Here is a 13,853-nt window from a genome sequence, read left to right on the forward strand (position 1 = left end):
ATCCGATCGGGACATCTCTACGCTAGTTCGCGCTGAGTCGGGTTAATTTCTCGCAGAACACGAGCCACACAAATGTTTGTATCTCCGAACCTCCTCAGTTAACCCTTCCTCTATGTGTTCCATCTTTATTAATCCAAAACAATCAATTTGAAAATGGCAAAGATGGCCCGTAGCGTCTGCTTCCACCGTACGCAGAAGTTTAAACCACCTATTGGACAGGGAAGGTTTTGTAGTGACATAAAAAGAGACGGGAGTTAAAAACAAAAAGACGATTAATGCAGGAAGCTTCTTCTTGCCAAGTGTTCTGCTTCAGTGTCCCAGCATAACTGGGTTCTCTTCATCTCCGTCACTAAGTTTATCTGAGCTACTAAATGAATTGATGGCCTTAGCACATAGTAACAGAAAATAGTTCTTCTATTTACCTGAAACGACCCAAAACAACCAAACAATGAGGTCAGTGGAATAAAGGACAAAGCGTCCACTATTAAAAACGGGCAGAAATCCACGTTCATAGTTTCTGCGGCATGACGCACCATTGGCAATTTAACCATAAAACCCCACACTGTATGAGCTTGGACACAACCTCGTACAGCGGGGAGGTGCATGATGACAAAAATCCAAGTCAGTGTGACACCGGTGATGACAACAGATCAGGTTTTTTAGAATTTGCTGCTGCTGCTGCTGCTTTTAATCCACATCCATAATTCAGTCATCGGCTACTGTTAAGGCTACACATTGGTGCTTTATTTTTTTTTCTACCATGACCTTATAGCTTGACTTGGGTACAGAAATTCTCCAGGGTTTCTATTCTGGGATATAAAGCTTTATTAGAAACGTGGAGAGCAAACCCAGACTTTCAGAAAGACCAGTTATTTTGATTCAGCTGCTTGAAATCCAAACCGTAAAGAAATTTGATAAGATGTGTGGACCTTTACTAGCTTTTTTTGTGCACATTTTAGACAAGTGAAGGGGCCCCCCTCCGTGTCCTCCCCCTCTCTTCCAGTGTCTGGCAGAAATCAAAGAGCTTCAGGAATTTGCCAGTAATTGTTTTACGATTCCTCAGAAATAATACCTACTCATGTAGGTGTAACACAAAGAAATCAAGAGCCATGAGAGCTGCAGGCTGTCTGCTGCCTCTGCCGCCTCTGCTGCTGCTTCTGCTGGTGGTGGTGGTGGTGGTGGCATGAAAGGATGGGGAAGGGGAGGAGGCGCTGATAGACGGGGGCAGCCACCACCAAATAACAGGAACTGAGCTGTAAATGCCGGCTCTTCTTAGTTCAGCCAATGAAAGGACGGCTGGAGGAAGTGGTTTATTAAAGCGCGGTTTATATGGGCCGTCTGTTGGCAGCTCTTTCACTCCTTTCTCACTCGGCCCCTGACGTAAAACGTTTTATTTACTGCGGCTCCGCGCACCGAAAGCGACCGAGTTTGGTGAGTCGAGTGGAGGTGTCATGGTTTGCCTTTTTATGAGCGGATTTAATAAATCTCAGCGTTGTGTTATAATTTACCACAACTACCGATCAACTGATTGTTTTAGTGGTTAAGTTTCCCACAATTGAGTAAATCCCAATGGCTGGACTGGAGGTTGTTTGTCAGAATTGACTTTTTCTGCCATTAACAGAAGGGATATCCCCAAATAATCAATCATTTCAGTATTGGTGATCCTAGACATTTCCAATAAGACCCAAAATTTATACTCGGATGCAATAAATCCCAGGCAGCAACACTATAACAAGCGGTCGCCGTGTGTGTTATCCAGTACCGCAATTCTCCTCAGATGATTAATGGACGGAGCCTGTAGCAGCTTTGCAAAGCAGGATATATCTAAAAATTGGCAGAACTTCCTGATTAGATAACCCCTTTTGATTTTAATGGTGCCATAACCTTTTTCATTACCCCCCCGCCCCCCCCCAATGATCTGAGAGCAGTTGGTGAACAGGAAGCAGATTTAGCCCAGCTGTACTACGATAGTCTTCCACTCGCCGGCATTTACGAACATGTGGGGTTTGGGGTAGCGCGAGGAGCCCCGGGTACAGGCCAGGGGTTGCACAACTTCAGATTTTTTAGTCGACACAGACTAGTCGCTGATGACGTTACTGATAAAAACACAGTAGAAAGTAATGAAATCTATATTCTTGACCTGCTGAGAACAGACAGCTCATGTGCTACATACTGGGCACTGCAGATATGTATAGCCTGTATAAAAACAGGCAGCAAGTCAGCACCAACCAACAGCATTTAATAGTATTTCTCTGAAGCCAAAGGTTTCCTCTGAAATCTTCTCTCGTGTTTCCTTTTACGAAAAGGCTATTGCAGTAAAACATTTCCTTTAGTCACCCTCTTGTCCCTCTCTGTCGGTCACTCTCTCACTAGCTTGACCGTCGCTGAAGCGTCCTGCAACAAGTTGTGGTCGTACGTTTTGCTGTGATGTGGCGACGCCTTTGAATCTCACAGTATTTCTTGGTTTTGTCATCAAGAGCAATCTACTGGTTTACAGAGATGTGGGTTGTCTCGGGGCAGTTTCCCTTGCCTCCCCAGCGTTTGCGTCGTTAGCGTCAGGGATTTCTATGATGGTGTGCTGTTTAGCCGGATGTTTTGTCGAAATTGCTTGTATTGAAGGAGCAAAGTGGTGTCAGGTGTGGTAGCATGTTAGATACCGGTATCAGGACACAGCCATAATTTATCACTTCAATCGTAGGCATTCCTAAAAATGGAGAAGGGAGCAAAATGGTAGGTTGGTTGATCACAGATACATCGCATGAAGATATCAGGTTTCAGAAATCCCCCTTGAGATGACGCAGTGTCAAACCTCAGAGAATACGGTACGTGCAGAATGGTTCTCGCGGGAGGTCAGCTGGTAACGGCAGCTCGTCCCATCCCACAGTGTGTGGTGTGTCAGCGTGGGACCTGTTACAAGGAGAACCCCCCCATCTATCCTCAAATCACCCTCTACATCTGTGTTTGTGTTCCCATGAGGTGGGTGTGGCTTCACACACACACCTGTGTGAGTTTTAAGTCCATTATTTATGTGCATATGGTGTTTTCGCCTCACATGATGAAAACTAAGACCTGTTCAGACCTTCTGTTAAGATCTGATCTGGATCAGTGACCAGTTTTAGGTACGTGTTCACACCTGGCTTTAAAATGCGTCCCCAGATCCGATCTCAGTTTAGTTTTGTGCTCTGTATCATCATCTGGGGCGTAGTAGAATATTTTAAGAGCTGATGATGTCTCTAAAGGATCTCTACCGCTGTTTCAGAACCAAGAACTGTACTGTTTTTGTGTTTCCCAACCATTTTTGTGGCTCACAACCATTCACGCTCACACCTACGGCCATTTTAGGATCGTCAATGAACCTAAGGAGCATGTCTTTGGACGGTGGGCGGAGAGAACCCACGCATACACAGGGAGAACATGCAAACTCCACATGGATTAGAACCCAGAACCTTCTTGCCGTTGTGCCACTAACCACTGTGTCCATTCTTGATTAGATTCATACTAACGGGTATCATTTACGGCGCTTTTCCCTTTTCAGGCGATCACTTATAATGCAGTGTGTTCGTTTTCTGAATGAACGAGGCAAAACTACAAACGTGGCCAGAGATCGGATCTTTTAAACGCGTTCTCAGTGCGTCCCTGGGGGTGTCCGCACCTGTCTCGATGTGTCTCGGACTGCCCAGATCCAATCATTGTGCCTGTTAAGACCCCGCATTAAGAATTTCATGCTGTTCCTCCTGACTCATACTCGACCTTAAACTGGCCCAGACTGGCTACCATTCAGATCTGAATGGCCTCTCATCTCGTCAGATTAATCTTGAACCCCCGTTTGGTTTTGGTGGGGGTCTTGCTGTTAGCTGATTAGTGTGAGGTTGTTTGGGTCAGGAGACTTCCTGTAGGACTGTGGAGCTGTAGAAAACTACAGCGTTAATGGTGTGTTCATTCAACCAGTCAACCAGAGACTCTACAACTATTTCTTATTTAGCTGCTAATCCCCATACGACTCATATCATGACTAGTCAATGTGTGGAGATGGCAATATGCAGTTCTGGATATCTGGATTATTCAGTTAAATTATTTTTTACTATTACTATGCATTTCTATTCATTATTTATTCATTTATTTGGATTTTGGGGTGTTTTTTGCAAATAAAGAGCATTTACAAACAATACAGAAACCTTAATTAAAGAGACCTAGCTTAATCAAGACCCAACGTAATTGAGCAGATGTTTTTGGTTTTAAATCTAAAAGTAAGGCAAACGATTCATTTGTCTTTTATTAATCTGCTAGAAATTGTATTAAATATCAAATAACTGGTTTATAGTGCTGCCCCGTTGGTGTCATTGGTTTTCAAACTGACTCGCATTAAAACAATGATAATAATCACCTTAAAAAATTCGTCGTGGAGAATGTTTTGGGCATCGGGAAGAGAGATTAATAGAAGATCGACGGGACGAGTTCATATTTGTGCCACAAGCCTCCGCTAAAGAATTTCTTATTTCCCGTCTTTTGTTTTATAGTCGGGCCCGACGTCTAGCCCGGCCTCATTACAAAGCAGTCTGTGAAGAAAGGGCAAATACGTAGTGACTGGCATTGTTCTGTGATTGGCACCTCCGCTTAAACCCAAGGCCACGTTAATAAACGACGTGGCCCTGTCCTCCCTCGTTGGAAGCTTCTGTGACCACTGGCAGGTTTTCTGTTACAGGTCAGTGCTCGCTTTGTGCATCTCTGCCTCTCAGACGCTCCTTCAGATAACGGTAACCTTTTCAACCTGAACGACTCGACCCCGGCCCTTAGATGCTGCACTTGTCCTTCGCAGTTAGTCATTTAGTGACATCATCCTTTTCTTTTTTTTTTTTTTTTTTTTTTGGAATCGTTTGGTTTTTAAGACATAATGAAAGCAATGACACTATCCGGAATCAATCCTGCTTTATTCAGTCAACAGTTCAAAGTTGAAAGTAGAAAAGCAGCAAATCCTCAAGCTGGAGAATAATTCTTTTGAAAAATATCACTTTACTAAATAGATGCTGATTAATTAATGTTCTGTCAGACGAGGTGTTTACCTTCTAAACCGTTTGAGAATTTAAACGTTAGAAACAACTTTGACGTTAATTTGTGTATGCGTATGCCAGTATGTAACTTTAGTCAAACAAATACCTAATTTGTCAATAAAATGTCTGAAATTATAACTTTATTGTCATTTGTGGCAAACATCAGACTCGGTTCTTCACAAATGAGAAACTACAGCCAACAAATCTTTGGGATATGTACTAGGAAAATGTTTTCAAGGCTTATTTACTGCTCAATTAATCAAGTATTTTGTCAGTTTTGTTTTTAATAAAGTCAGACTAATTTATTGGGCAGTTTTGTCCCAGTTGTTGACCGAACACCGATATATCGGCATTGGCGTGTATTTCGTCCTCTGTCAATGAAACTTTTCAATATAGCAAATATAGCGGCTATCCCTATTAGTGACATACCATAATGTCGCCAATGGTTGTCACATCTGTTTTCTATGTTAGCAAGTAGGGATGTCCAGATTAGTAGTAGTAGTAGATCGGTATCAGTCGTCAGCCAAGCCCGATCTGGTCTGCCGCAAACCAAGCATCGCTAGCGTCAAAACTGCCAAAAATCGAACATCTAAACATGTCTGCTGTGTGGAAGCACTTTATTCTGGGAAATTGAGTCAGTCTGATAGAAATTTGTAAATTGCGCAATGTGTTTGTTTGGCGAGGTGGTAGTACGTGATCGTCATTCAATACAATCAACTTGATTGGCCACCAAAAAAAAATTAAAAAAATGGAATATGTTGAGTCCACTCAAGCAAAGGCTAAACAAACAACAACAACAAATATTGAACGCTGCGTTTAAAAGACGAGAAAAGTTTCCAGGAGACGGCGTCGAGGAGAAAAATCTTCCAGAGAGGGTTAGGGAGTTTACGGCAGCGTTGGATGACCAGAACATTTCTGGAGTAGAGAACAAAAGGTACGAGCTACCCTCTCTACACTACATTAACTTTTACAGAAATATGTACTGGAGTCAGGAGTTGGATTGGATTGGAGCATAAGTAAGATCAGAAAAGCCTTCAGGAATTTTGAATTAACACTTAGTTTAAGACTAGATTGGGACACGGGTCGGTAAATACTCAATATTCAAAGATCGGTATTTGATTGGGGGCAAAAAAACTTGATTGAGACGTATCTATTAGCCACTAATAGATTGTTAGTAGTCAGTAATTCATTTTAAAATATTCATTAAATATCTATTTGAAGTTGTATTGACGTTGAAGGTGCACTGTCGCCCTCTATTTATAATTTGTGTAGTTTTTTTTTACCTTACCTACGCCTAAAATACACTAGCATGACATCATTTCAACTACTTTATCAATGAAAAAATAAATATATAAACGCCAACACTGAGCTTATGTGCTTCAGTGTACATTTTTCCTTCCAGTTCAAGCTGGTTCTGCTCATCTCCACCCCCGGTTTTTGCGTAAAGGTGTCTCTGTGAATGGGTCCTTTTAGCTGGGTGTAATTGAACCTGACCCTCTTGCACAATTAACTCTAACCCATAATATTTGCTTACTGGTATTGGGTTTTGGGTGGCTTGGCCCCAGCGGTGAGGTCGACCTCAGCGTAGTCAGCCGAGCCATCAATCACCGGTCCTCAGTGAAGGGGCGAAGCTTCAAAATGAAACGGGAGAGCGCGGTAATGACTAGACTGATGCCAGGACTTGGACGGCACTGTGGATGACTCAAGGTGTTCCAGAGGTCTCCTTCATCACTGTAAGCCTTGTTGTCAGCGGTATTCTTAAGAAAGCCGTGACACGTTTACCTTGTGGTTTTCTTTATGCTCATTCTTGGCCTGACAACAGTGCAGCGCAATTTCAGAAATGATTATTGGACCAAAAAACTTTTGAGCTCCATGGCACGAGATGTTCGCTCATGGTTTTCTTAGCGTGACACTTTTTTTTTCGTACATCTCTAGATTTAAATAGTGTCAACATTGTTTTTCAGTTGTGTTTTCATGACTCGCTTTGGTTTGAAAATGTAATTAGCAGTGGTTTTCCACTCCTTGATTTACTTAATATATTATTGGTGCCCTTAAATAATAAATCGGCGTCTGCTCACAAGTTTTCAAGTCACCTGATGATGCAGTTTTGTGAAAGTGTGTGTGCATGCATTTATTTGTGCAAGAAAGTATGTATGTCAAGTAAAAATGTTTTTAAAAAAGCTCAGTTATAAGAGAGAAGTCTTAACTTTTACTCTCTATTCACTATCAGGTTTACGGCTACTTTTTTTGGGGGGGTACGGGGGTTGTCTGGTTTTTACGGGGTTGACGCTGCATATTTTACAGCGGTATAGACCTGTTCTATAGAGAAAGATAACCTTAAATGACCTCTCTTGTGGTCTGGGGCTGTGTAGTTTTTACTTGACTGTCTTCAAAATCTTACACTTCCCACAAGACATAGTAGTACTACCATAGTACATAAAAGATGGAGCAGTCGCGTCTAATTGGTGGAGCCTCTGTAGAAGCAACTTAAAGTTCAGTATCACTAATGGTCACTTGATGCAGGCGTCTATTAAAATATCATGAACTTTTCTCATTTAACGCTAAATCAGTCCAAAATGATGACGTTGTTGGCTAAATTCACCTCTGAACATTGTGCTCTTTGTCCTTTTTGTGAATAATTCCATAATAAAGTAGAAATCAGAAGCTTTTTAAAGAGAGATTTTTGGGTAGATGCCCGGCTTGATTGGTCTGGACCCCAAGGATGACCCGTCATCCAGATATGGTCACTTATGGCTCCAAAAAAATGCCAGGATGCCAATTACTAATTGCCAAACATGATGTCAAAATAGTAGTCGCCAAAGCAATGGGTCACTTTGGCCATCTTCTCCATGAGAACTACTCAAAACAAGTCAAGGGAAATCTTTCAGTGCATTGTTTAAAATCACTGGAGCAGTTGTTGTTGTTTTAAAAGCTCTTAAATATGGCGTCTTAAAGTGACATGTGACCTGCTGAATATATTCTCCATTAATGCAGCCCGTTATCAGCTACAGTCACTGTATTGTCTACTGTTCAAGAGCCAAATGGGAGTTTTTGTTTGGGAGTCTGCATTGAAGCGACTTTACCTAAAATAAAAAAATAAATAAATGAAGTTATCTCTTCCTCCGGTAAACACTCGCATGAACTTAATTAGTGGCTGTTTCTGACAAGTCCACGGGGATGGAGTCAGACAAACACGCCTCCAAGGAGGAACACCTGAGCTCTAGCCTAGCTTGTTTGTCTTTTAACGTCCCATGGGGGCGGGGGTGAAGGCGGGGAAACCTTGAACTTCTTATTTAAGCCCGGCCCTTTTCGTTAAGGTGCATCTGAGCAGGCCTTGGAAAAGGGACTTGATAAAATCTCATGAGAACAGAGCTGCAGGTTTAGTGACGTACTAGATGAAGCCGAAGCAACTTGTCTTAATGCTGGTGCTTGAGTTTAAAGGAAATAAACGTAATAGAGTATTTATCAGGGCACCCAATCCGCTTCAGACACCAGACTGTAGACGGACGAGGGCAGCTCTGCATTTTATGATTGACCAGATGAATTAAAACGTCTTATTTAACCTTGTCTTTAACTTCCCTTGAATTTCCCTTTCATTTCAGTGTGCAAGGACCCACCATACAAGGTGGAGGAGTCTGGATACGCAGGCTTCATTTTGCCCATTGAAGTTTACTTCAAAAACAAGGTACGTTTAACTGGTCAACCTGTTTATTTTGATAGTCTAAACGTAGGAGGATGTAGGAGGTCTTTAATGTGCGTTCACGCCACCAAAGGAATGCGGACAAATGTGACCCAGACCACATCCAAATGTGGTCAGAGATCAGATCTCTTAAATGCGATCTCGGTGCGTCCTAAGGGTGTTCGCGCCTGTCTTTTTACGCTGGCCACTTGCGATCGGATTGCCTGGATCAGATCTTAAAGGAACCTCTAGAGCACCATGGGGCCCAGAAAAGGCAGATATTGGAAAGTACACACAAAACTCTGCTGTTCATAGTTCTGAAACGGTGGTAACACAACAATTGTGTGATCAGTATCCTTCCTGAAAGTAGACGAAGGGAACCCAATCAAACAAATGAAACGGAGATATTATACTTGTAGATTTATTCATTCAAGAAAATCAATCATGTACATATCCATGAGTTTTCAGTAGCTGCTGTGACCTCCTTGTGCAGCAACAACAGCAGCTAAACATTCCCGGTAACAGCTGATCTGTCGTCTACAGCAGCTTGGAGGATTTTTAGCCCGTTCCTCAGAACAGAACCACTTCAGTTCTGAGATGTTGGTGGGTTTCCTCACATCAACTGCTTGCTTCAGGTCCTTCCTACAACATTTCTATTGGATTAAGGTCAGGACTTTGACTTGGCCGTTCCTAAACATTCATCTTGTTCTTCTTTAACCGTTCTTTTGTAGAACCACTTGTGTTCTTGGTTTCGTTGTCTTGCTTCATGACCTAGTTTCTCTTCAGATTCAGCTCATGGACAGATGTCCTGACATTTTCTTTTAGAGTTCACTGGTAGAATTCAGAATTCGTTGATCTATCAATGATGTTCAAGACGTCCTGGGACCAGATGCAGCAGAACAGGCCCAAACCAGGACATTAGCACCCCCATGATTGATGGAGGGATGAGGTTCTGATGCTCAGACACGACGCCTCTCATTTGAACCAGAATATTCTACTTTGGTCTCATCTGTCCACTAATCATTGTCCCTATAGTCTTCTGGCATGTCCACATGATGTTGATCAAACTACAGAAATGTTCTTGTTGGAGAGCAGTGTCTTTGTCCATCACCCTTGTTGTTTAGTGTTCTCCTGATAGTGGATTCATCAACATTAACAATCAACCAAACTGTGACTAGGGTCTTACAACAGATTCAGGCGTTATTTGCCATCACAGACCAATAATGGGTTTGAATTATGTCTTGAAATGATGCCGTGGTGTGGTGCTATAAGAACATACTGGTATAAAATGCTGCTGAACTGGTTTTCATTGTTCCTTTTCTCTTTTTTTGTTTTGTTTGTGTTTGATTCGCCAATTTTTCCCGCAGGAAGAACCGAAGAAAGTCCGCTTTGATTACGACCTGTTCCTCCACCTGGACGGTCACCCGCCTGTCAATCATCTCCGCTGTGAGAAGCTCACCTTCAACAACCCGACGGAGGAGTTTCGCAGGAAGCTGCTGAAGGCCGGAGGGGTAACATGTGGCCTTTTTTTTTTTATTTGTTTTTTTTATGTGAGGCGTCTCATTTGCCCTCTTTTACGAAGGGTTAGAAGATTTGTATTTGATTGCGCAGTGTACTAATAAGGCTTCAGTGATGTAAATATGTAAATAGCAAAGTCACATTTGTTTTCTTGGCACACCAGCTGTTGCTCTCAAGAGACGAGACTGTGCATGCCAAATGTTCTCTTATCAGTACTCTGAAGAGACTGCTTTAAAACCAGACCAGTGTCTACTACATTTTATCCTTTCATAATTATTTTGCATGATAGCACAGTTTAATCTGTGGTTTGCACAATGCAGAATCAGTGACTCTACATTTAGCAGCGCTCATCAACAGATCCTGTTGTCCAAGATAAGTATAGCCGTTCTGATAATCTGGCATCGGTTCACCTTTCCCCGGTGTCTGCTTCAATCAGTCAGTTGGCCCCCGTCCAGAGGACCCCTGTAGTCCCGAGGTTTTATGACTGGAGCTAAGTGCTCTCTATTTATTTTGCCCTGCACCGCCTCCCGCCCCTCTCTCAGCCTCAGAAAGCGCTCAAGTGGTGACATAGAACATGTCGGAAGTCACATTCGCTCATGTCAGGAAACCTCATCAATGAACAGTTCAGAGTCCGCACAGAGTATTTTTCTACACCGTATTCCTCGGGTATATTAAACTAGCGCTTGCCTGAGCTAAAATGTGTTTGTATTTTAATTGTTCATCTCTTTTGTCGTCTTCCGCAGCAACGGGATCCTCATAAGAGAAGTTCAGAAGAATCAAAAGTAAGATTTTCAGCAGACTTTGGGACATTCATGAATGACTTTTCTGATGAAGCGTACAGGACCGTGCAAAGGTTTTAGGCAGGTGTGAGGGGACAAAAAAAACAAGTATCAACCAAGAATGCCTTCAAAAATACAACTAATAATTGTTTTATCAATTTTTGCAAAAATGCATTTGGTGTTAATACCCTTTGCTTTCAAACCAGGATGAATTCTTATAGGTACACTTGCACAAAGTCAGGGATTTTGTAGGATCGTTGACGAGATAAGATGGGAAACAACAGTGCAAAATACAAAAAACAGAAGAAGGTAAGACAAGAGAAACTATATAAAAGTAAATATGTAAAGGTACAAAAAATATTTACATACTGTACCAGGTTTAAAGTAGTTAAACATCATATTACTACCAATACTATTGATAGGCGGCTGAGTATACATTTTCATGAATATCATGATTAAAGACAAACTCCAGTAGGAGAAATTGCTCTCAAAAACCAAGTATACATGAGTATGGATACTGCACTCTCACAAAGCAAAAAGCAAGACACAATTACACCGGTTGAAGTAATACAGAGGTACCGAGGAAGCTTAGTGTAGCAGATGAAAAACACATCAAGCTCATTTCCCTTCGATATCTGAAGATGTCCAGCGGCGCCGTTGGCTCAGAACTGGCGGGAAACCGGTGCGACCGAGGTTGAAGAAGTCCAGTCAGACGTGGTCCTCATGGACACGGACATGGAAGCAAGGCCAAGCATCTCAACCGTGCATGAAAACACAGGGGTGCAGATAAATGGAAACGGGTGCTCTGGATTGATCAGTTCCTTCAAAACCTATGTGCAAGTTGTACCTAGAAGAATTGATGCTGTTTTGAAGGCAAAGGGTGGTCGCTGCATTCTGGTAGGCGGTTTAGACTTCTGCGTTAAATTGACGGCGAAAGCTACAGCGACGGCGCAGACCCTAGCGCTGTAGCCTGACGTGCTCCTCCTCAGAAATGTAACTACGTGACGTGGTGACACAGACCACAAGAGCTGTGATTGGTCCGCTTGGTAGTAGCGTGTTTCCTGCTTTAGTATTTCCGGCTGCTTCTCCATCTCCGCAATTTCCTAATTGATTGTTTTGGATCAATGAAGATGGAACACATGGAGGAAAGGTTAACTGAGGAGTTTCGGAGACGCAAACATTTGTACGACTTGTCTTCGTCAAAATTTCAGTCGCCGTTGTTGAAAGTGAAGCAGGAAGTAGAAACAAAAATTAACCCGACTGGCGAAAAAAAGACACAGCGCCGACGAGTGTTTGGGTGTTTTTTTACAGTGCGAGCCGGACTAAATGGCTCACACTGGCATAGGCTACGTACGTAGGTTACGGTGTCTATGTCCCGTCGTACCTTACATGAGCCTTTAGATTACAGCATCCCCTCCCCCACCTCTGCCTAAAACCTTTGCACAGTACATTATATAAAATTGCTTCAAATTGCTTCCTCTTTGAGTAGTGACATCATTTTTTTCCTCTCACACTATTTGGGAGATTTACAAACCTAAACCTTGGCACGCCAACATAGACAAACTGAGGTAGCTGTATTGTCTGTACTTGCATATTCTGGACTTCGTAAACCTTCGCCAGCTTACGTTGTTTACCAGGGGCTCTTCAGACCTCTGATGCCCTTAGCCGTCCTTGACATGAAAGGTATGTTTTAACTACGAGGATATGAGAACGCTGATGGTTTTGTCCCGGCAGGTGATGGTAATGCAGGAGGGCTCGACCTCACTTTTCGGCCAGCACCTCAAGCTGCCCACGCTTCCAAACAGCTCGCTGACGTCCTCCTTCTCCGACCCAAAGAAGAGCAAAAGCTTCCACGGATCAAAGGTCAGTGTTGTTCCTAGGTAACGCCTGGAGCTGAACAGCCTTCCCACTCTGCTTCTTCTCTCTGCCACGCCCGACACTGAAACTTTTTACCCCTTCTTCAAAGTCTCCAGACCTTAATCCCCCCCACGCACACACACATTTAGCAAGTTCAAAGATGTCCAATATTTTTCAAAGTGATCCAATTTTGGCTTAAGCAAACTATATCTTGGCTGCTGCTGCCTCTGCTGCTGCTGCTGCTGCTGCTGAGCCGTGTGCACATGCTCCACTGACTCGCACACGAGCTGTAGTTTGATCCGAGTGTATTTTTAAAATCTCGTATTTACAGACATTTTTACACAATAGCCTCTCTCCCGGCGGAGCTCGACATTTTAAATGCATTATCAATACGCCGGCATGTTGTTTCCATTAACGTGTTATTTTTAGTCTCTTTTTAAATGGTGTCATTTAAAGAGCCAGGTTAGGAGAGGCCCGTTTCACATGGAAACAGTTCCCAGTCTAAACACGGGAGTGTGTGATGAATTACTTCTGGAGCAGGAGGTCACACATACTCTACTCTCTCTCTCTCTCTCTCTCTTTCTCTTTCTCCTTCTCTCTCTCTGTCTCTAATCTTTACTATTCAGTTAAAACTTTTCGTTTTGATTTATTTAATTTACTGTAGTTTTCAGCTTCGCACGTTGCGCGGTGGATTTTTTTTCTGAAGGAGGAAATTCTTTTGTCTAGTCCATTATTTGGAATTTAGCTTTTTATATACACCTATCAGCCATAATATTATGACCACATTTTGACAGGAGAAGTGAATAACATTGAGCGTCTTGTGACAACTCAGTGTTCTGCTGGGAAATCTTTTGGACCTGGCATTTATTGTTGTGGATGTTACTTAGACATGTAGCACCCACCTAGACCAGACCAGGCACCCCCCACCACATAGTAATGACACTCCTTGATGGCATCAGCCATCCCCAGCAG

General features: G+C 42.7%; 1 protein-coding gene across 1 annotated transcript in view; it reads left to right on the forward strand.

The window, feature by feature from the left end:
- The window catches only part of mllt3 (MLLT3 super elongation complex subunit), a 47,467-nt gene that overhangs the window by 12,020 nt on the left and 21,594 nt on the right, over positions 1 to 13,853 (forward strand). Inside the window, exons 3-6 of the mRNA XM_084546817.1 lie at positions 8,651 to 8,733; positions 10,095 to 10,238; positions 10,989 to 11,027; positions 12,759 to 12,887. Of these exons, the coding sequence (XP_084402943.1) occupies positions 8,651 to 8,733; positions 10,095 to 10,238; positions 10,989 to 11,027; positions 12,759 to 12,887 (395 nt within the window). The remainder of the gene's footprint in view (positions 1 to 8,650; positions 8,734 to 10,094; positions 10,239 to 10,988; positions 11,028 to 12,758; positions 12,888 to 13,853) is intronic.

Source organism: Chelon labrosus (genome assembly GCF_963514085.1).
Source record: "Chelon labrosus genome assembly, chromosome: 1".
Lineage (NCBI taxonomy): Eukaryota > Metazoa > Chordata > Actinopteri > Mugiliformes > Mugilidae > Chelon > Chelon labrosus.